This window comes from Mercurialis annua, linkage group LG3 (assembly GCF_937616625.2).
Source record: "Mercurialis annua linkage group LG3, ddMerAnnu1.2, whole genome shotgun sequence".
NCBI classification, from domain to species: Eukaryota; Viridiplantae; Streptophyta; class Magnoliopsida; order Malpighiales; family Euphorbiaceae; genus Mercurialis; species Mercurialis annua.
The window spans coordinates 3943080-3961688 of NC_065572.1; the positions used below are offsets into that span (position 1 = coordinate 3943080).

The 18609-nt window shown below is 35.2% G+C and overlaps 3 protein-coding genes and 1 non-coding gene across 8 annotated transcripts; 3 read left to right on the top strand and 1 right to left on the bottom strand.

Moving 5' to 3' along the window:
• Nucleotides 1-99: 99 nt before the first annotated feature.
• Nucleotides 100-172, bottom strand: TRNAR-CCG (transfer RNA arginine (anticodon CCG)). The gene has a single exon. It is a non-coding gene; the product is annotated as a tRNA-Arg (tRNA).
• A 77-nt stretch (nt 173-249) lies between these two features.
• LOC126675364 (protein CHLOROPLAST J-LIKE DOMAIN 1, chloroplastic) lies at nt 250-4461 on the top strand. 2 transcript variants are annotated; one of them, XM_050369997.2, is made up of 10 exons: nt 250-437; nt 602-701; nt 817-921; nt 1028-1105; nt 1582-1637; nt 2075-2132; nt 2549-2674; nt 2782-2877; nt 3870-3941; nt 4202-4461. In XM_050369997.2, exons 1-10 carry the CDS (start codon nt 331-333, stop codon nt 4262-4264), a joined length of 861 nt encoding a protein of 286 aa, XP_050225954.1. In that variant the 5' UTR covers nt 250-330; the 3' UTR covers nt 4265-4461. The 2 variants fall into 2 exon arrangements, with proteins under 2 accessions (XP_050225954.1, XP_050225955.1); XM_050369998.2 differs by lacking the exon at nt 250-437 and having other exon boundaries at nt 610-701; nt 807-921.
• A 1521-nt stretch (nt 4462-5982) lies between these two features.
• On the top strand, nt 5983-12389 carry LOC126675423 (cell division cycle 5-like protein). The gene is made up of 4 exons (XM_050370062.1): nt 5983-6501; nt 6861-8585; nt 10187-10468; nt 11081-12389. Exons 1-4 carry the CDS (start codon nt 6325-6327, stop codon nt 12011-12013), a joined length of 3117 nt encoding a protein of 1038 aa, XP_050226019.1. The 5' UTR covers nt 5983-6324; the 3' UTR covers nt 12014-12389.
• A 144-nt stretch (nt 12390-12533) lies between these two features.
• On the top strand, nt 12534-17851 carry LOC126675425 (probable low-specificity L-threonine aldolase 2). Of its 4 annotated transcripts, none has more exons than XM_050370063.2 (11): nt 12534-12714; nt 13698-13767; nt 14296-14743; nt 14831-14942; nt 15681-15731; nt 15820-15891; nt 16163-16295; nt 16407-16465; nt 17024-17124; nt 17460-17526; nt 17636-17851. In XM_050370063.2, exons 3-11 carry the CDS (start codon nt 14301-14303, stop codon nt 17672-17674), a joined length of 1077 nt encoding a protein of 358 aa, XP_050226020.1. In that variant the 5' UTR covers nt 12534-12714; nt 13698-13767; nt 14296-14300; the 3' UTR covers nt 17675-17851. The 4 variants fall into 4 exon arrangements, with proteins under 4 accessions (XP_050226020.1, XP_050226023.1, XP_050226021.1 ...); XM_050370066.2 differs by lacking the exon at nt 12534-12714 and adding an exon at nt 12757-12778; XM_050370064.2 differs by lacking the exon at nt 12534-12714 and adding an exon at nt 13237-13442.
• Nucleotides 17852-18609: the final 758 nt, after the last annotated feature.

An 18609-nucleotide genomic window follows, 5' to 3' on the forward strand; every position in this document is an offset into this window, starting at 1 on the left:
AAGATTTATTGAAAAAAGACAAATATTGCAAGTATATTTTGTTACATTTAGATTGCCATATGCTAGAATTTAGAATAGTGAAAACAGTTATTAAAAAAGCGTTCACGGTGGGACTCGAACCCACAATCTCCCGCTCCGGAGGCGAGCGCCTTATCCATTAGGCCACGCGAACTGTTTGTTCGTTTTGTAGTAAAACTTTCTATATAACCAAACATATAGCTAAAACCCTTAACAACAGATAGCATCATCCAAACATCAAAAAGAACCCTAAATTCAAATTTTTCCCAATTTCCATTCCAGAGTTCTTCACACAGACAGTAGTCAAATCAAATGGCTTTGGCAATCTCAAATGTTTTGAATTGCCCTAAGCCCCAAATTGCGCTGCGGAATTGCTATCTCCAACGCTCGCTTACACTGTCCCCACCTCGCTTTGTCAGGTGAATTAATTTAAATTAGGGAAACTCTTGAAGCTTAATCTACATATTACAAGTTCTTAGATATAATTTTACGGACTTGAATTTATATTATATAGCTCAGGAAATTGAATATCAAGATTAATTTTTTCAGTACTTGTTGGGACATGTTGTTGAATTGCTTTTAGATTTTCGAGGACATGTCTGACGAATAAGAGGCTGATTTGTGCTGCCGCGTCTTCTGCGGCAGGAAGCTCTAGCCCGGACAGTGATCTGAACCCGTATGAGGTATTATTGGATGTTAGTTTAATGGTTGCTGTGTTGTTAAAGTTATAAATGCTTTAATGACTAGGTATTTGGTCAATGGTCATTCTTTTCTTCAATTGGTTTTAGAGTATTTCAGGTCCTTGGTGTGAGCCAGTTTGAGGGATTTGATGTTGTCAAGGCGAAATATGCCAAGAAGCGCAAGGAGGCTGAAATGATGGGCGATGATGCAACTGCTTCTCAGGTGGGTATCTTGCTAATTTTGTGACTCATTTGAGCTTCCGTTGGAAATGAGGAATAATGCCTAATCTTTTTTCGTATTCTTGTGGTTTATACCTGCCTTATACCAGCTTGAGAAGGCATATGATAAATTGATGATGTCACAATTAACAAGTCGGAAGAAGGGTATGACACATGGAACATTTAAGGTATAATATTCAATACTTTATGTACATTAGTTGAGCCTTTTTGAGTCGATGGACGAAAACTCATTCTATGCTCATAGTTGTTCTCACTTCTTACTTAGCTGGGCATGTAAACTTAGAACTTTTAACTATAAAAGCCTTTTTAATTGGTCTACTAGCAATGGTGCTTTGACATTCTATTTTGTCAAAAGCCTAATAGTTGTTGCTTAATTATTATTTTTCCGTGATTGGTGCAAAACAGGATATGTTTGATGTTACTGGTTACGTAATTCCAGATGGATTTTATTTTGAATGTTGATTTTCCTCTAAATCTTCGGAAAAGTGAAACTAATACTCAATGGAATTGCGTTTATATTGTTTCTTAGAAATTTTAAAGGCTTTCTTACTAGAGATGTGTTTTTGATGCAAGAGTACAATTTTCTGAGGCAATAATTTTACTATCTTTTAGTGATTTATCCTGCATTTATCTGTAAATGCAGGTCTCAAAGGACATAAAATATGCTGATAAGCAGCCAATTGTACCATGGGGGCCAAGGTTTTGTGACTGCTATAATAAGATCTTCTGCGCAATTAGATATTTACCTGCTAAAGTTTATGCGTTTTTATGTAATTGTTTGTAGATTATTCTCAAGGTGAAATTTCCATTTGTGCTTACCTAGAGCTCATTGGTTTACTAACCCTAGCTAAATGGTGATGATGGAGATTAGTTGTTAGTCACATAATGGAAAGTGCTTTACTCATCTTGAACATATTGGGAAAGTGATTTATCCATCTTATGTATTTGTGATGGTTATGACAGTAGTTTTCTATAAGCTTGAAGTTGATACTATGAGTAAATGTTCTGGTAGTTATTAGAAAAAGCCAAGTGCGATATTTTGCCTACATGTGTTACATTTTGACCTTTTAGGTATTATTGTATTGTCTCTTTGTGCTTGTATGCTCCCTTATCTTTTTCTCTGAATATGCTTTCAGGTTTGCCAAGTCCAGTGTCCAAGACATGCGCATCAACTTGGCAATATCTGCTGTATTTGTGAGTATTCTAGCTTTTTGAACTCATCATGTGTGTGTGCTGTCTGCAATACCACTGGAATTCTGTCCTGTGGTTGGTGTTTTCTGCATTCCTCAGGAACATTGTCTGTTTTTCTTTTTGAATAACAATATCCATAAATATTTCTAAGCTTGTACATGGTGCCTTGAATGTCATCTTAGGGGGCCAAGTTAATTAAATGATTGAAGTGACTGGCAGTGCTAGTTAAGTGATAAGTAGATCTCCATATCTCATGTGATGTTGTGAAGTCATTGATTCTGTACATACTTTGTTTAATTTTGTCATGCTTCTCTGCTGCATAAGCTTAAATATTAATATTTTGGACCCTTTGTATCGCATACATCAGTTCTATTCTTTGATGACGCATAAGCATCCTCATCTTGTGCTTGTATTTGCAGGTAGCTTGGATTCTTATCAAAAGAAATGCTGATTACAAACCTTTGCAATTTTTATCATTTGCTTTTGTATATCGAATTTTTGAGAAGTTAAAATCATATGAACCTTCTGTATCCCCAACTATTACGGTAAGTGATTACAATCCTTTTCCATGTTATGATTTTCCTTCAACAAGTTCAAATACTTGAATGCATTGTGCACTTTGTGACATTCTGGAGATGAACTTGGTCTGCAGGAAGATGGACAAGATGATGGGCGGACTTTACGTATGGGAAAGCGTATTCTTCGTTCTCTTGCACTAGTATTTGGCAGTATTGCTTTTGCCTCTCTGGTATGCTTTCCGTTTTTTCTGTTCAATGTATCTTTACAAAGAATGTTGATATCCTAACATTTCTGAATCCTTATCTGATGGGCTGTAATGCACCTAGCCGCCACCTTAAATTCTTGAATTTTGGATTGCTTTTTGTTGGACAGTAAAGAGTATTCTTAAGAGAATAGCACTGCGAGGAAAAGTAGTTATTCCTCTTTTTCAAAACATTTTTATTACAAGCAAGTCGGGGGAGCCTAGTATCTGTGTGGTGGCCAGACTTTCTAGAGGCTAGTTAACTCTTTTTAATGAACCAAATCTTCAAGGCATATTTTCGAGCTCCTGAAAGTTTTGTGTGAGCCAAGAAATGATGTATTTCGCAACTACAAGCATGAACCTTGATCTGATATGCATTATTGCATTACGTTTAAGGTTGATAGGAAAATTCTTTTTGAATTAGTTTGGTCCGAGGAATCTTGGAAGTTTTGTTTTGTTCTTCCTTTCTATAAACTGTTTAGGACCATTCACTACAACTTAACTTGACCAAGTCTTATGGGTTAGATTTTGGGGTTTTCTGTCTCCACTTGAAAATGAACTTGAGCTACATCATCTTTGGAAACTGTAGGGCCATTTTATCATCATTAGAGTGACATACTACAGAATTTCATAAAAAAAAAAGAGTAACATATTTTAGAAAAGAAAAATACCCGTATGATATTTAGCATCCCTGCTATCTACATTCATGAACTTTATGGTTATGGAAGATGATCTTATATTATACTAGAATAAGCAAGCTTTAGCTTTTCTTGGGGATCCGATTTAGTTTGGTTTATAAAGTTGCTTTGGCTCTGTATTCCAGTTTGCTCCTGAACTGGAATGATGAATCAGTTAAATTGTGTCAAGTCAAACTGATTATTTTCCTGCAATCTTAGTCATTATAAGTTCTATGATTTCTGCAATTGATGATTCTGTTGTATTTTCTTAGTCATTAATATCCATTGCTTTATATCTTGCAGGCATACACCGGAATTTTGAATGTGATCGAGTTTTTTGGAAGTTATATTCCCGTTTTCCTATTCAATAATCAGGTAAAGTATTCTCCTTAAATTGTGAACACCAGACTTTGATGTATGAACGAATACAGTTGGTCTCAGACTTTAGAAATTGGTTGCGGATTATGCTTACGTTGCAAGAAGATTTCATTTCATTTTATTTATGAGACTTATATATAAACGGGTATTATAGCTTGTGTGGAAGCTTCTGATGTGGGACCGGCAACTGTATATCTATGGTTATGCAGCTGAAATTATGTTCAGGCATATCAACTTTAACAAATTTTTATTTGCAGGAACTGATAGTCACTACTTCCTCAACTGCCTTCCTCTACATTTTGGCAACGTACTATCGATAATGGATTTGTGAAGAGGGTGAGAAGCAGTGCAGTGATATTTCTATTAGAAGCCTTTTCACTTTATGTTTATTTACCAAATTCATGAAAAGAGGAAATTTGTAATACATATGTTAAGAAAAATAAATTAATAGGAAAATTTTGGTTAAATTATTGATGAATTCCACCAATGCATAGTGAATTAATTTTTCAGCCCCTTATTATAACTAGCTACTATGTTTATGAGAAATTGTTTTATTCTCTATTTAATTCTAGGCTTAATTACTTAAAAACCACCCACCTTGTAACTTTTTTTCATTTATACCATGACCTAAGAAAATTTTCAATTGTACCCTATTTTTGATTTTTATGTTTCATCTCTACCCTAATGAGTTGAATTGACCTATTTTCTTTTGAAAAAAAGTTCAAATTAATCCTTCATTTTAAACCTATATTCTAATAAAACATTAATATTAATCATTTATATATCTTATTTTTAATATTTTCATCTTTAAATTAATTAAATTATCAAAAAGTTTACTCTTGGGGTACAAACGAAACATAAAAATCGAAAACATGGTACAATTGAAAATTTTCCTAGGTCGTGGTATAAATGAAAAAAAGTTACAAGGTGAGTGGTTTTTAAGTAATTCGACCTTAATTCTACAACATTATGAACTCTGATATTTTGGCATGCAATTTTCTTTTGAAAATAATATTATTATTTCAGATTAACATTTTAATCACATCAATATTTTATACTTATTTTAAATGGATTACTTATAAAACAAATTCTAAATTTTAGCGTGTTTTATAATTACAACATGACTTATGGTTACCTATAATAACCTTTTTGTTGTGAAAAAAGTTATAGTGAAAAAGTGTAAATTAATCTTAATATTTTTGTTAAAATACATTATCTAGGGTTATTTTGTAACTTGACCCATCCTATTTATAAAGAGAAAAAAATCAAATGAAATCAGGCAATTCGGGTCGGTTTTGAGTTTGGAATCGAACTCTTTAAGTTCATTTACATAAAAATCGAGAAATCCCAGCGATAGCCAATGTGCGCTCTCTTGCAGCACAAATACACTTCGACCATATAACTTTTCTAAATTTATAAGAAAAAGTTGCATTTTTAGCAAAACAAATTAATTTATTTTTAAAGTTTAAATAAAAAATAAAATATTCTTTTAAATTTTTTTTGTACTTATCACCAACCAAACAAGTTCTAAGTTATCCCTTTATAAAGATATAAACAAGTCAAACCGAATTAAGTCAAGCTACACATGTTATACAAGCTCGAGATTGCAAACAATATATCCGAGCTATTCGAGCTTTACTCAAGTTTAATAAAAAATAAAATTATTATATTTGATGTACTATAATTTTTCAGAGCATAAAGTATGGATGACATACACATAAATTTATATAAATTTAAAGATATACAAAATTAATATGATATTCGAATTTGGTTTGAGATGAAACTTGAGTTCGAGCTTGACTCAATTCTTTTAAGATGATTTAATATTTTTTTCCGAGTCAATCTCGAATAACTCGCGATTAGTCCCACTCTTTTAAACCTCAAGGTTACCGATAATAACCTTTTTGTTGTGAAAAAAATCATAATGAAAAAGTGTAAAACTAATCCTCATATTTTTGTTAAAATACATTATCTAGGGTTATTTTGTAACTTTACCCATCATATTTATATAGAGAAAAAAATCAAATGAAATCAGGCAATTCGGGTCGGTTTTGAGTTTGAATCGAACTCTTAAGTTCCTTTAAACAAAAAATCGTAGAAGCAGCGGTAGCCAATGTGCGCTCTCTTGCAGCACAAAGACACTTCCTCCCATTCTTTATCTCTCCGGCCAATCTCGTTATCGCCTTCACCGCCGCGTTTATTCGGCGGCAATTCCTTCGCCGCTTTCTTATTTTTACCAACTTTAAGATCAGAGTAAAACCCTAACATTTCAAATTGAGCGAGCATTTTATTTTTGTCCCTAAGCTCTCAGAAAAACTGAAACCCTAGATTGATTTGATTATTTCATTTTTGTGAAGAGAAACAAAAAAGAAGCGGCAAGATGAGGATTATGATAAAAGGAGGTGTGTGGAAGAACACAGAGGATGAAATATTGAAAGCGGCGGTTATGAAATATGGGAAAAACCAGTGGGCTAGAATATCGTCTCTGCTGGTTCGTAAATCTGCTAAACAATGTAAAGCTCGCTGGTATGAGTGGCTTGACCCCTCCATTAAAAAGGTATAATGTTATTAGTTAGCTGTTCATGCTAATTTATTGTTTTAAAAATAATTTATAGTTTAGTGTTTTCTGATTGTTAATTTGATGTTAAATTAGCTTAGCAGAGCTGCAATTTTTTGATTAGTGAACCTATTAGTTAACGATTAGTATACCTAATATACTGCATGTAGTAGTATTGTTACTGAAGTAAAAGGGTTTTATACTGTGCGATTTTGATGCCGACCCGGGATAGGATACTAAATGTGATTTTGAGCATTTTTAATCGGTTTGATGTTGTATTTTTATCACACTTAGCATTATTTAGTTACGGCTTTTTGTAACGAGGATAATGGTGGTTCTCTTTCAATTTATGTTTGCAGACGGAGTGGACCAGAGAAGAGGATGAGAAACTGCTTCATCTTGCTAAGCTCATGCCTACTCAATGGAGAACTATTGCTCCAATTGTTGGTCGTACACCATCTCAGTGCCTAGAGCGTTATGAGAAGCTTCTTGATGCTGCTTGTGTTAAGGATGAGAACTATGAACCTGGTGATGACCCTCGGAAATTGCGTCCTGGAGAAATTGATCCAAACCCTGAGTCTAAGCCTGCTCGTCCTGATCCTGTTGATATGGATGAAGACGAAAAAGAAATGCTTTCGGAGGCGCGTGCTAGGTTAGCGAATACTAGAGGTAAAAAGGCGAAAAGGAAAGCTAGAGAGAAACAGCTTGAAGAGGCCAGGAGGCTTGCTTCTTTACAGAAACGGAGAGAATTGAAAGCTGCTGGTATTGACAATCGTCATCGGAAGAGGAAGAGAAAGGGAATAGACTATAATGCAGAAATCCCTTTTGAGAAGAAGCCCCCTCCTGGCTTTTTTGATGTTGCGGACGAAGATAGAGCAGTGGAACAGCCTTCCTTCCCAACTACAATTGGAGAACTTGAAGGGAAGAGAAGGGTTGATATTGAGGCCCAGTTGAGAAAGCAGGACATTGCAAAGAATAAAATTGCTCAAAGGCAGGATGCCCCATCTGCTATACTACAAGCAAACAAGATGAATGATCCAGAGACAGTAAGGAAGAGATCGAAGTTGATGCTTCCTGCTCCACAGATATCAGACCATGAATTGGAAGAAATTGCAAAGATGGGTTATGCAAGTGATCTTATTGCTGGGAGCGAGGAACTAACTGAAGGGACTGGTGCAACTCGTGCTCTTCTGGCAAACTATGCGCAGACTCCGCAACAGGGAATGACACCATTGCGGACCCCACAAAGAACTCCTGCTGGTAAGGGCGATGCGATTATGATGGAAGCAGAAAACTTGGCACGATTGAGAGAGTCTCAGACTCCATTACTGGGAGGAGAGAACCCAGAGTTGCACCCTTCAGATTTTTCAGGTGTCACCCCTAGGAGAAGGGAGATCCAAACACCAAATCCAATGCTTACACCTTCTGCAACTCCTGGAGCTGCTGGTCTTACTCCTAGAATTGGCATGACACCAACAAGGGATGGGTATTCTTTTGGCCTGACACCAAGAGGAACCCCCATAAGGGATGAACTCCATATAAATGAAGACATGGATATGCATGACAGTGCAAAACTTGAGCAACAAAGAAAAGCTGATCAAAAAAAGAACTTGCAATCTGGTTTTATTAATCTTCCACAGGCCAGGAATGAATACCAAATAGTTAGTCAACCACCTCCAGAAGATAACGAAGAACCCGAGGAGAAGATTGAAGAGGATATGTCAGATAGGATAGCCAGAGAAAAGGCTGAGGAAGAAGCTCGGCTGCAGGCATTGCTTAGGAAGAGATCAAAAGTACTTCAAAGGGAACTTCCTAGGCCACCTGCTGCTTCATTGGAGATGATGAAAAATTCTCTGTTGAGATCTGATGGAGATAAGAGTTCCTTTGTTCCTCCTACATCAATTGAACAGGCTGATGAAATGGTACGCAAGGAGCTTGTTATGCTACTCGAGCATGATAATGCAAAGTATCCCCTAGATGAGAAGCTGAATAAGGAGAAAAAGAAAGGTGCCAAACGTTCTGCAAATGGAGCTGCTGCTTCTGTACCTGGGATAGAGGATTTTGAAGAAAATGAATTAAAAGAAGTATGTCATTTTTCTTGTCCCTTTTTTTACCTTCACAGGTTTCTATGTTATTGATGCCTTATATTCTTGCTATAGGTAAATTGGTTATTATCTTTTTTTCTTGCTGAATTAAATTGTCCTTACTATTGTTCTTTTTGCATGTTTTCCTTTTTCTTTTCCTGGTAGGCCATGCCCATTTCTATATAAATTCTAACAGAAAGAAAAACTTGTTATTTTTTCATTTTCGATCCAATCCCTTTAGGCACCCCTAAATGTTGAAATTATTTTCAGATAGTGCAACTTTGCATTACTGGAAGAAAGTATTTACTTCCATCCTAGAGGGTTGCATTTTTCTGTTGAAACTTTGCTTTTAGTATCAGAGAATTGGTATTTTGGCTGACATTAATACCTTATATTCTAGGGAACCTACTCGATGTCTATTCTTTTGCGGTTTAGTTAGTTTTATGACATTGCTTGAAAGTCATTGGTTTTATCCACTGTTGTCAGACTCGGACGATTCACGAGTCGAGTCATAAGCAAAATGAGTCGAATTTATGGTATGAATTAAAATGTGCAAGTGGGTGGATTTAATTTTGTGAAACATGTGTCATTCATGCACTATTTAATTATAACTTTTATATATATTTTCTGTATGATATTAATAGTTCTAAAAATAAGAAAAAAACTAATTTTTATATAAATCAGTACTTTTTTTAAAAAAATACCTTTAATTATTTTTTATTTTTTATTTAGTACTTAATCTATATTATATTTAAAACATAATATTTGTTTTTATATATATTATTATATTTATTACTCATATTAACAGTTTAAACCGGATCTTACAATTCGATCCTCAATTCACTATTCACAAAATTAGGATTTCGATTCACGATTTAACAACTATGGTTTTATCCTTTTTAGTATATCCTTATCCTCCCTTCTAGTTTTGCTTATCAAAGAACCATTCATTTATTGTTTCTCTTCTGTGATTTTTGTGGTTATGCTGGATAAATATTGAGAGACCTGGAATATGAGTTTTCTCTTGCAAAGTGGCCCGAAAAAGTTGCTAGGCTCTTCATTCATGAGCCCATATTTGCGTCTAGGATTCACAAAGTTAAAGATGGAATACTTTATGGATTTTTTTTCTTACCTATTTTTTTGAGTAGAATTTCCCATCTAGAAATTAGTCAGCCAGTGGAATGCATGTTTTTTTGTACACACTTGTTGCATCTTTACTAGCTCCTTTGTCTTTTAAATTAGCCGAGGAATTTTTTTTTCTTTTTCAGATTGATGTTCTTGTATTAAATAAATTGGACTCTCAGTATATAGTTTACTTAGTGGGTTTAGTGTGAACTGTACGTTTGTTTTATGACAATATAGGACTCAGTTAGCAATTTATTAATAGCTCTGATATTGAGGTCAGAAGAATTTTTCTTTAAATTTTTTGTGAGTCTCTGAATATCCTCAGATTAGTCTGACTTAAGATTTGTTATTATTAATTGCTCTGATTTAAGTTTGCTTTACTTGTTCAGTAAATTCTTTATTTTTGTATTTTGGAAGAACTTACAGGCATGCAGTAGATGACCTATTGCTAACTGCTTACTAACTTGTCACAACAGGCTGATAATTTGATCAAGGAAGACGCGCAGTATATCCGGGCAGCAATGGGGCATGAAAATGAATCTCTTGATGAATTTGTTGAAGCACACAAATTATGTATAAATGATCTGATGTACTTCCCTACACGGGATGCTTATGGTCTCTCAAGTGTCGCCGGAAATGTGGAGAAACTGGCAGCTATACAGCATGAATTTGAAAATGTTAAGACAAGGTTAGAGGCTGAAAGAGAGAAGGCATTACGCCTTGAGAAGAAGGTTAATGTTCTTACACAAGGTTATCAGGTATGTTTCTGTGGTTTATACTTGTTATGAATGGAGAACTTATTCTATATTCTTTTGCTGTTACTTTGATTTTCATTTTTCATATTTTCTGGTACACCAATTTGTCCTTTTAATAAGTTTTGATCTTAAGATATGCTTGCTGGACTTGGTTGTTTCCTGAAATGGAATATCTACGAGGCTTCCGCCTTTTGATATTTTCTTGGGAAGTTTCTTTATTGGGCCCCTTGGACACTGGTGAAGCAAGTACTTATTTTGGTAGTAACTGTAATGTCTTTAAGACCTTTTATAAATTAATATCCGCATAGCCAAATATATATATATATATATATATATTTATATATATCCTCGAAGCCTCAAAAAAGAAATATCCTCTTATAGCTACACTATTACTTTCTTTTGTTATTGTTTTCTTGCTGGCGCTTATGTTTTTCATGCGTGGATGATATTTTGTCCCTGGATCAAAGAACGGCATTGTGGAATTTTTTAGTCCAATTTATTCCCAATTGGAGCTGAGTTTACCTGCGATTAGATCCTATATTTTGACAAGTTTTTATTCAAGATAACTGTTCTCAGTGTGGTTAGTGGTAACCATTTGAATTTTTTATTTTTCAGATACGTGCAGAAAGACAACTTTTGCCACCAATAGAGTCAATCTTAAAGCAGATAGACACTGCTGGAACAGAACTGGAGTGCTTTCGAGCTTTACAGAAGCAAGAGCAATTAGCATCATCACACAGGATTAATGGTTTGTGGGCGGAAGTCCAGAAGCAGAAGGAACTAGAACAAACTATGCAAAGGCGGTATGGAGGTCTTGTGGTTGAGCTAGAAAGAATGCAACATTTAATGAATGATTACAGAGCGCAAGCAAAGCGACAGGAAGAAATTGCCGCTCAGAATCGGGCACTTGAGGCAGCTGAGACAGCGGCAAAGCAACAGGAAGAAATTGCTGCTCAGAATCGTGTTCTTGAGGTAGCTGAGATACCGAAAAAGCAAGCTACCGTGACAAATTCTGACACTACTGTGCCCACACCTGCTGATGATCATGCGAGTTCTATGACAGTTGATTCATCTAATGTTGAAATTTTAGCGCCGCAAACCAGTGATGCTCAAGTTCATGTTATTTCAAGTCCAAAACATGGTGTTGATGCCTATCCTGAGAACGAGAATGCACCCATGGACACAAATGTTAGCTCATCTAATGATGCACCTTCTGCTATGGAATTGGAAGGAATACATGTTCCACTTGTACAAGTGGAGGGGTCTGCTACTGATGTCTCTGGGTTGGATGAAAATAACAAAGTTGGAGATCCTGCTCAGAACACGATAAAGCAAGTAGATAAAATTTCTGATATTGCAGATGGAAATTTGTCGACCAGTGGAAATGCTGGTGATGTTTCCATTAGCACCGAGGTTGTAAAGGATGGTACGGTAGGTGAGCAACATTCTGTCGTGGAAATAACAAGCACAGATACCGATGTGGCCGGACAAGGAGATAGCGGTGAAGACGAGAGGGCAAGTTTATCAAAGGCTGAGGAGAGTGTATAATGTTGGACCGGATAGAACTGGAATATACAAAGGCGGGAAATTGCAAGCTTTAGTTGCACCATAATCTTTCTTGAATCTATGCCATAATCTTGCTGAATTTGTCGACGTGGATTGAATGGAACCCAGAATTGAAGTTTGTCATATTAAATCAATATGGTTAATCAGGGAGTTTTCGAGTTAGTGTTCCCATATTTCTGCGAGAACTTGGGACATGTTTGCCCAATCTTTTTGTTCTGTTTGAAAATGACATTAGTGTTGAAAATGTGGTTGTATGTACCGTACGGTGAAATGTTAGACGAACTGTAATATTATGAGAAAATGATCCGCCATAGTCGTATTATTCAATTAAAGCTCAACATATGAGCACAGTATGTCAGGTCGCGTTGTGGTTTTCTGTTTTCACAATCATTTTTTTACCAGTTATGCATGCCCAAAATTTAATCTAAAACAGAAAAGTGCCGATACAGAGTGTACTTGGTCGACGTGTAAAGTTCTTTCCTTTTTTGATCATTAGTTAGAGGCTGCTAACTCAGATCAACGTTGGAGGATATAGTTTCCAAGTAAGCACCAAATCACAAGCCAAATCGAAAAGAAACTCTCTTGTGCACAAACTAAGAAACAAGATAGGCTCAAACCACTCTATAAATCCCTCTTTTTTCGCCTTCTAATTAGAAGCAAACACCAGTTGCGGACAGAGACAGGTATGCTTTTTTACTTTCTTGCATGCCATTTTTTCATTTCTTGGCTCTTCCATGGCGGTTATCAGTAAGTATTTTGTCCTTCTCATTTTTCTTGAGAATTTGATGACACATGCATTTTACACAAACCATAATTTTGAAAGAGATAAAATTCGTTCAGTAAAAAATATTCGAATCGAATGCATATTCATATTTTGAAAAGAACAAGAAAAAACCAATCACATACATACGTGAGAGTGTGTGACAGTGGGGACTGTGACGAGTCCATCAGGTTTCTGTTGTGATGTGTTTCTTTAACTTTTTTTCATGTGATTTGGTGTCTACTGCATGTTCGAGAACCATGTGGACTGGTTTGCTTGTGTACAGACACTTTGTTTGTGCATGGTTAGGTTGGTTGTTTGGCTTCTTGTTCATGGAATTAAGCAACTTGGTTGTTTGGAAATTAGTATAATTTAGGACTTTGTTTGAACTCTCAGAAATTAGAGGTCTTTTTTTGTTTTATTACATTTGGTTGATTGCTTTTGGCATAGTTGATTAGATTGCTATTTGTTTTTTTCTTTTGGGGGTCTCTTGAAAGTTCAGTTTAGAAAGACTTTGTTGGTTTTGCTTAGAGCTATTGGATTTTGAGTAGCGATAGAAGTGTATAGACTTGCAATTTCTTTTTCTTTCTTTTTGACAAAGGTGGCTTCAGTTACGTATTCGGAATCTGAAGTTCTATAAATTTGTTTCTGGTAAAGTAATTTCTGTTTATACAATATAATTAACAAAGCTGGGTTCATTACATTTTGGGAATCTGAAAAACTGCAAAGCTGTTTCCTTGTTAATGTAGTTTCTGTTTATACAATATGGCGATCATTCATGGTTTGTTTTTTGTTTTAATTTTTTATGCTCGCAATTTCTTTGGTGTTTGTTATATTTTTTGTGGTTTTAGATTGCAGTGTTGGCATCTGGTTTTCAGTAATTTTATGTTTCCTGAATGTGAGCAGAGTACTAGGATTCAAGCTCGAAGGTGTGCAATTTTCTGGTTTATAGCAGAGAAGTGAACAATTTGCGCAGGTACTTCTCTCTCTAATGCACACTTGAATTGAGTTCTTGATTTGGTTGAGTTAAAATTTCTTGGATTTTCTCAAGTTCGAGATTGGTTGGGCATGAAACTATAAATTAGTGATCGTTATTGGGTGAGAATTGTTTTTATTCGGGCTTTTGATTCAACCACTGAAATCAATTCAGATAAGTCACTTTTGATTTCAGAATTAATATTTCCTCAAATCATTATATTTTTTTAATAATTTCTGCTAAAATAGAAATGGAACAAAGGCTAACAAAAACATGTTTTAATTAGATTTTCTCCGGGTTTTTTTTGTCTTCCAACTTTCGACATAATGAATTTGAGTCTATGTTTTCATAATTTTTCCCTATTGCATAATTATTTTGTGGATATCAGCCATGCATGCTTGCAGAATAAGGATCAATTCATTCACAATACTATAATTCAAACACTAATTTCATTTTCATAAGTATTTGAATTGACAAAATATTTTACAGAACAATTATAGTTATTGTTGAATCATGTACTGTTTTCAGTGAAAATGGTAACCAGAGTAGTTGATCTCCGTTCCGACACTGTTACTAAACCAACTGAGTTAATGAGATTAGCCATGGTAAAAGCCGAAGTCGATGATGATGTACTGGGTTTTGACCCAACCGCCTTCCGTTTAGAAAATGAAATGGCAACACTAATGGGCAAGGAAGCAGCTCTATTTGTTCCGTCAGGCACCATGGGTAACCTTATCAGCGTACTTGTTCACTGTAATATTAGAGGAAGTGAAGTAATTCTCGGACACAATTCTCATATCCACATTTATGAGAATGGAGGAATTGCAACACTCGGAGGCGTCCATCCGAGGACGGTGATGAATAACAAGGATGGAACTATGGACATAGATTTAATTGAATCTGCTATTAGAGATCCGAGAGGGGAGCTTGTGTATCCCACTACTAGGCTCATTTGTCTAGAGAATTCACAGGCCAAGTAAGTACAAGAAAATAAATTAATTAGTTGTCTAGCGGTTTGCTGTCCTTCTCTCGTATATGATGAGTGACTTTCTGATTGATGCAGCTGTGGAGGTAAATGCCTATCTGCAGAATATACGGATAGAGTTGGAGAGTTAGCTAAGAAGCATGGTTTGAAGCTTCACATTGACGGAGCTCGCATTTTCAATGCAGCAGTTGTGAGTTAGATAGTTTTTATTGTGTTAACGCTTTCCAGCAATTATATCGATAATATAATGTCAAACGGAAGACAAGTTAAAGAAGCCAATGGTCGAGTTAAATGTTTGTGGCCAAGTGTATATTAGATGCTATCTACCTGGCATGATATTCAGGTTTAGAAAACATAGATGCACCTATGTTGCACAGAATTGGAAACGGCACGAAACAACTATTTTAAAATATATAAGTGGGGAAAACGTGTGAATAATAAAAATATAGGGATACATTTATATATAAAAAAAATAAAAAAATAAAAAAATTATTTTCATATGAATAAATCACTATTACAATTAACAAAATAAAGTATTATAAATTAGAATTTTTTGTGTTTGGAAAGAAGAATAGTTTTTGTTTGTGTAGTTAATGTGAATATGCTTGTGGATAATTATATATCTTTTTTTTATTGTGAGGTAACGCTTTTAGGATCTTCTAAATTTATAACTCTTTTATAATTTAATTCTTTTGGAAATGGATATCAAATTTTTATTGTTTACAGACGGCCCCAATATATATTTTAAGAGTTTCTAAGAGTTTTGGAAACGTTCTGTTTCCGGAAAATGCACCTTCCTCAAGGTTTCCGTGCATCATAGATACTAACTTTTATTTGCTGATACAGATTCTATGTAAACATTGAGCCTTAGTGATTAAGTATATTTGACTAGTGTTTTAGTTTCTAATATGAAAAGCTCATCTTCCAGGCACTCGGAGTTCCTGTGGATAGACTTGTTCAAGCTGCTGATTCAGTGTCGGTATGATAATTGACTGTTACCAGGCGACTGTATTATTTCTTGGTTTGTTTAGCATGCCTTCACGTGTCTTCTTAAACTTGTGCATCAGGTATGCCTATCTAAAGGTTTGGGTGCACCGGTTGGATCAGTTATTGTTGGTTCAAAAAGTTTTATCGCCCAGGTAATAACTCCGTACGGTTCTATTTAAGTAGCAGAAGTTAAATCAATATTTCCCGTTTCTGGAACATGTCGTAAACTTGGCATTTCGGATATGAAACTTCATTTTTAACATAGAAAACTTTAAAGCAACACCGGTTTTCCGTGTCCGTGTCCGTGTCCGTGTCCAAGTGTTCCGTTTCCTGTATCCGTGCTTCATAAATGATGATGCCAATTTTTTTCTCCCCCAGAAATAGCGTAAAACTCTTGTTTTTATGTTGTTTTATGCTGTTTAGGCTAGAGTCCTCAGGAAAACATTAGGTGGCGGGATGAGACAGGTCGGTATACTTTGTGCGGCAGCATTTGTCGCTGTGAAAGAGAACGTTGAAAAGCTGGAGATTGACCACAAGAATGCCAAAACACTAGCAGGTTTTCCGCAATGGGCATGAATTTAAATTCTTTTTTCCCCTGGCTTTCTCATCTCTTGCTTTGCGATGGATTTACTCTAATTTTGCGTATATTATTGATCTTCTGTTCTAGAGGGACTGAATCAGGTTAAAGGAATGAGTGTGGATGTTGCTTCGGTTGAAACTAATATCGTAAGTGTATCTATTACTAGAGTTTGCATTGAATGGATTGAACCATTTTCGTCCCTAGCTTTTGGGGTCTTTAAAATTAGGTTTAATTGCTCTATAAAAATCACGGACTTAAGCGTATTTTGCAATTCCAATATGAACTTCCAATTTTGGCAGTTTAAAACATGAACTATCATTTTTATTTGCAATTTGCAACACCGAGTCATTTTCCGTTAAAAAATGATGCGAACACCGGAATAGTTCCGACATCCACATCAGCAATTTTATACGGAAAGAAAAAATCCAAAAGTTAGTGTCCGACATTGCAAAAATTAAAAGTTCGTGTTAAAATTGTCAAAGATGCTAAAGTTCGTGAGTAAAATTAGCTCTACTTACACAATTGACTCACGGGTATTGCCATTTGTCTTGGACGATTTGTATTTCGTAATTATACATGCACAAAGTTGCATTTCTGTTACCTTTGTTTATTTATGTTACATTTCTGCTCCTGCCTGTTGCGGATTCTAAAAATGAAATTGAGCAAGTTGTCTATATACTCCTACTTTTGCTTTTCTTGACTAGATATACGTGGATATAGTAGAAAGCTCAAAATATACGGCAGAGAAACTATGCAATTACTTGAAGAAACACGGCGTGCTTGTTATGCAAGAGGGTCCATTCAGGTCTGTTTATTCTCCCAGTACACTGATTATTCTATCTACAATCTTTTGCAGAATTATGGCAATGCTGAGTAATTTCTCGACAACTATGTATGAGAAAAAAATGTTATAGGTGGTCAAGTCCCTAACTAAGTCAGATGTTAGTTCCCTAATGCATATAAAGCCAATTTTGCTCTCAGGGCAGTTACTGTATTGTTTCTTGTTTATTTGTCTATATGCCTCAGATTTGATTTTTGAGAGTTGTGTAATCTTGAACAGGCTTGTGTAATCTTGAACTTCTTGTGTGTGTTCAATTCCGATAAATTATTTATTAAAAAAATCTTTTTCTTTCCATTCAGAATTAGGATTGTTCTCCACCACCAAATTTCAGCAAGCGACGTTCAATATGCTTTATCAATCTTCGAGGTAATCAAATGTTACCTTTATGATTTTCATAGCCTGAATGTCGTATATTTCCCTTACTCTTTCTTAATTCCATCTTTTAACTTGCGTTTCTGCTGACTTGATATTGCAGCAAGTCTTTACGGGGGTGCAAGAAGAAAATGGCAACTAAAGAAAGGAAATCGCCTTCCATTTTCTCTTCCGAAAAAATTAATTACTCATGTTTAGATGAAGTGTTCTTTTCGCTATTAGAAATGAACTGCCCGCACCAGGTTTCTGTATGAGTTATTAGTAACTTTCTACAAAAACATTGTTTCAAATTAAAGTACTTTTCCTCTTATTCTGATAATCATTATGCTTATAAATTATAATAACTCATAAAAGTAAATTGTAGTATGAGCAAGCTGAAATTCTATATCTATCTATATTGATAGTATAATCTTGATCTCCAAATTATAGTAAAAGTTCAATGGTGGTTTTTGCAAGTGTGTTTTAAGTTAAACAGTAATGCTATTAAGTATTTTGATTTAAGCTCTTTTCTTTCTAAAAGGTGGAATAGAATAATCCGCTTGAAGAGTAATGATCTGTAATGCATTATATGTTCCATAGTAGGTCTCGTTCTTTTATTTTTTTTGAAAATCGATGGCTATTCATAGCTATTATCTTGACACCAAAAAAGAGTTTGATCCAATGTTTTATTTCTGTCTTAGTTGATCATGATTCGACATTTAAAATATATTAATTTTTCTCCAATAACTGAAAATTTTTGCTTGTAAATATGGCATATTTGATTTCATTTCTTCCCCATGTGTTCTAGTCTCAATAAGAATGTTAGTTTTTGACTGTTTTAAAAACCGGACCGGACCGGCCGGTTGAACCGCAAACCGGCCAGTGGTTCGGTCTGAAAAGGTAAAAATCCGGATCTTTTAATTGGACCGGGTTGGACCGGGTTGGACCGGATTAGACCGGTAAAAACCGAGTGTTGAACCGGATTTGACCGGTAAAAAACCGGTGAACCTGAATTTTTTTCATTTTTTTAAATTTAGTAAAGCGGTTGAACCGGTCATTAAACCGATTGAACCGGAAACCGGTGGCCTTACCGGTTCG

Bases quoted from the DNA above. Each gene is read 5' to 3' on its own strand.
- LOC126675364 (XM_050369997.2), top strand. From the start codon at position 331: ATGGCTTTGGCAATCTCAAATGTTTTGAATTGCCCTAAGCCCCAAATT. The intron at 438-601 runs GTGAATTAATTT...AATTGCTTTTAG, and splicing joins TCCCCACCTCGCTTTGTCAG to ATTTTCGAGGACATGTCTGA. The intron at 3,942-4,201 runs GTAAAGTATTCT...TTTTATTTGCAG, and splicing joins TTTTCCTATTCAATAATCAG to GAACTGATAGTCACTACTTC.
- LOC126675423 (XM_050370062.1), top strand. From the start codon at position 6,325: ATGAGGATTATGATAAAAGGAGGTGTGTGGAAGAACACAGAGGATGAA. The intron at 6,502-6,860 runs GTATAATGTTAT...TTATGTTTGCAG, and splicing joins TTGACCCCTCCATTAAAAAG to ACGGAGTGGACCAGAGAAGA. The intron at 10,469-11,080 runs GTATGTTTCTGT...TTTATTTTTCAG, and splicing joins TTCTTACACAAGGTTATCAG to ATACGTGCAGAAAGACAACT.
- LOC126675425 (XM_050370063.2), top strand. From the start codon at position 14,301: ATGGTAACCAGAGTAGTTGATCTCCGTTCCGACACTGTTACTAAACCA. The intron at 15,732-15,819 runs GTATGATAATTG...CTTGTGCATCAG, and splicing joins AAGCTGCTGATTCAGTGTCG to GTATGCCTATCTAAAGGTTT. The intron at 16,466-17,023 runs GTAAGTGTATCT...TTTCTTGACTAG, and splicing joins CTTCGGTTGAAACTAATATC to ATATACGTGGATATAGTAGA.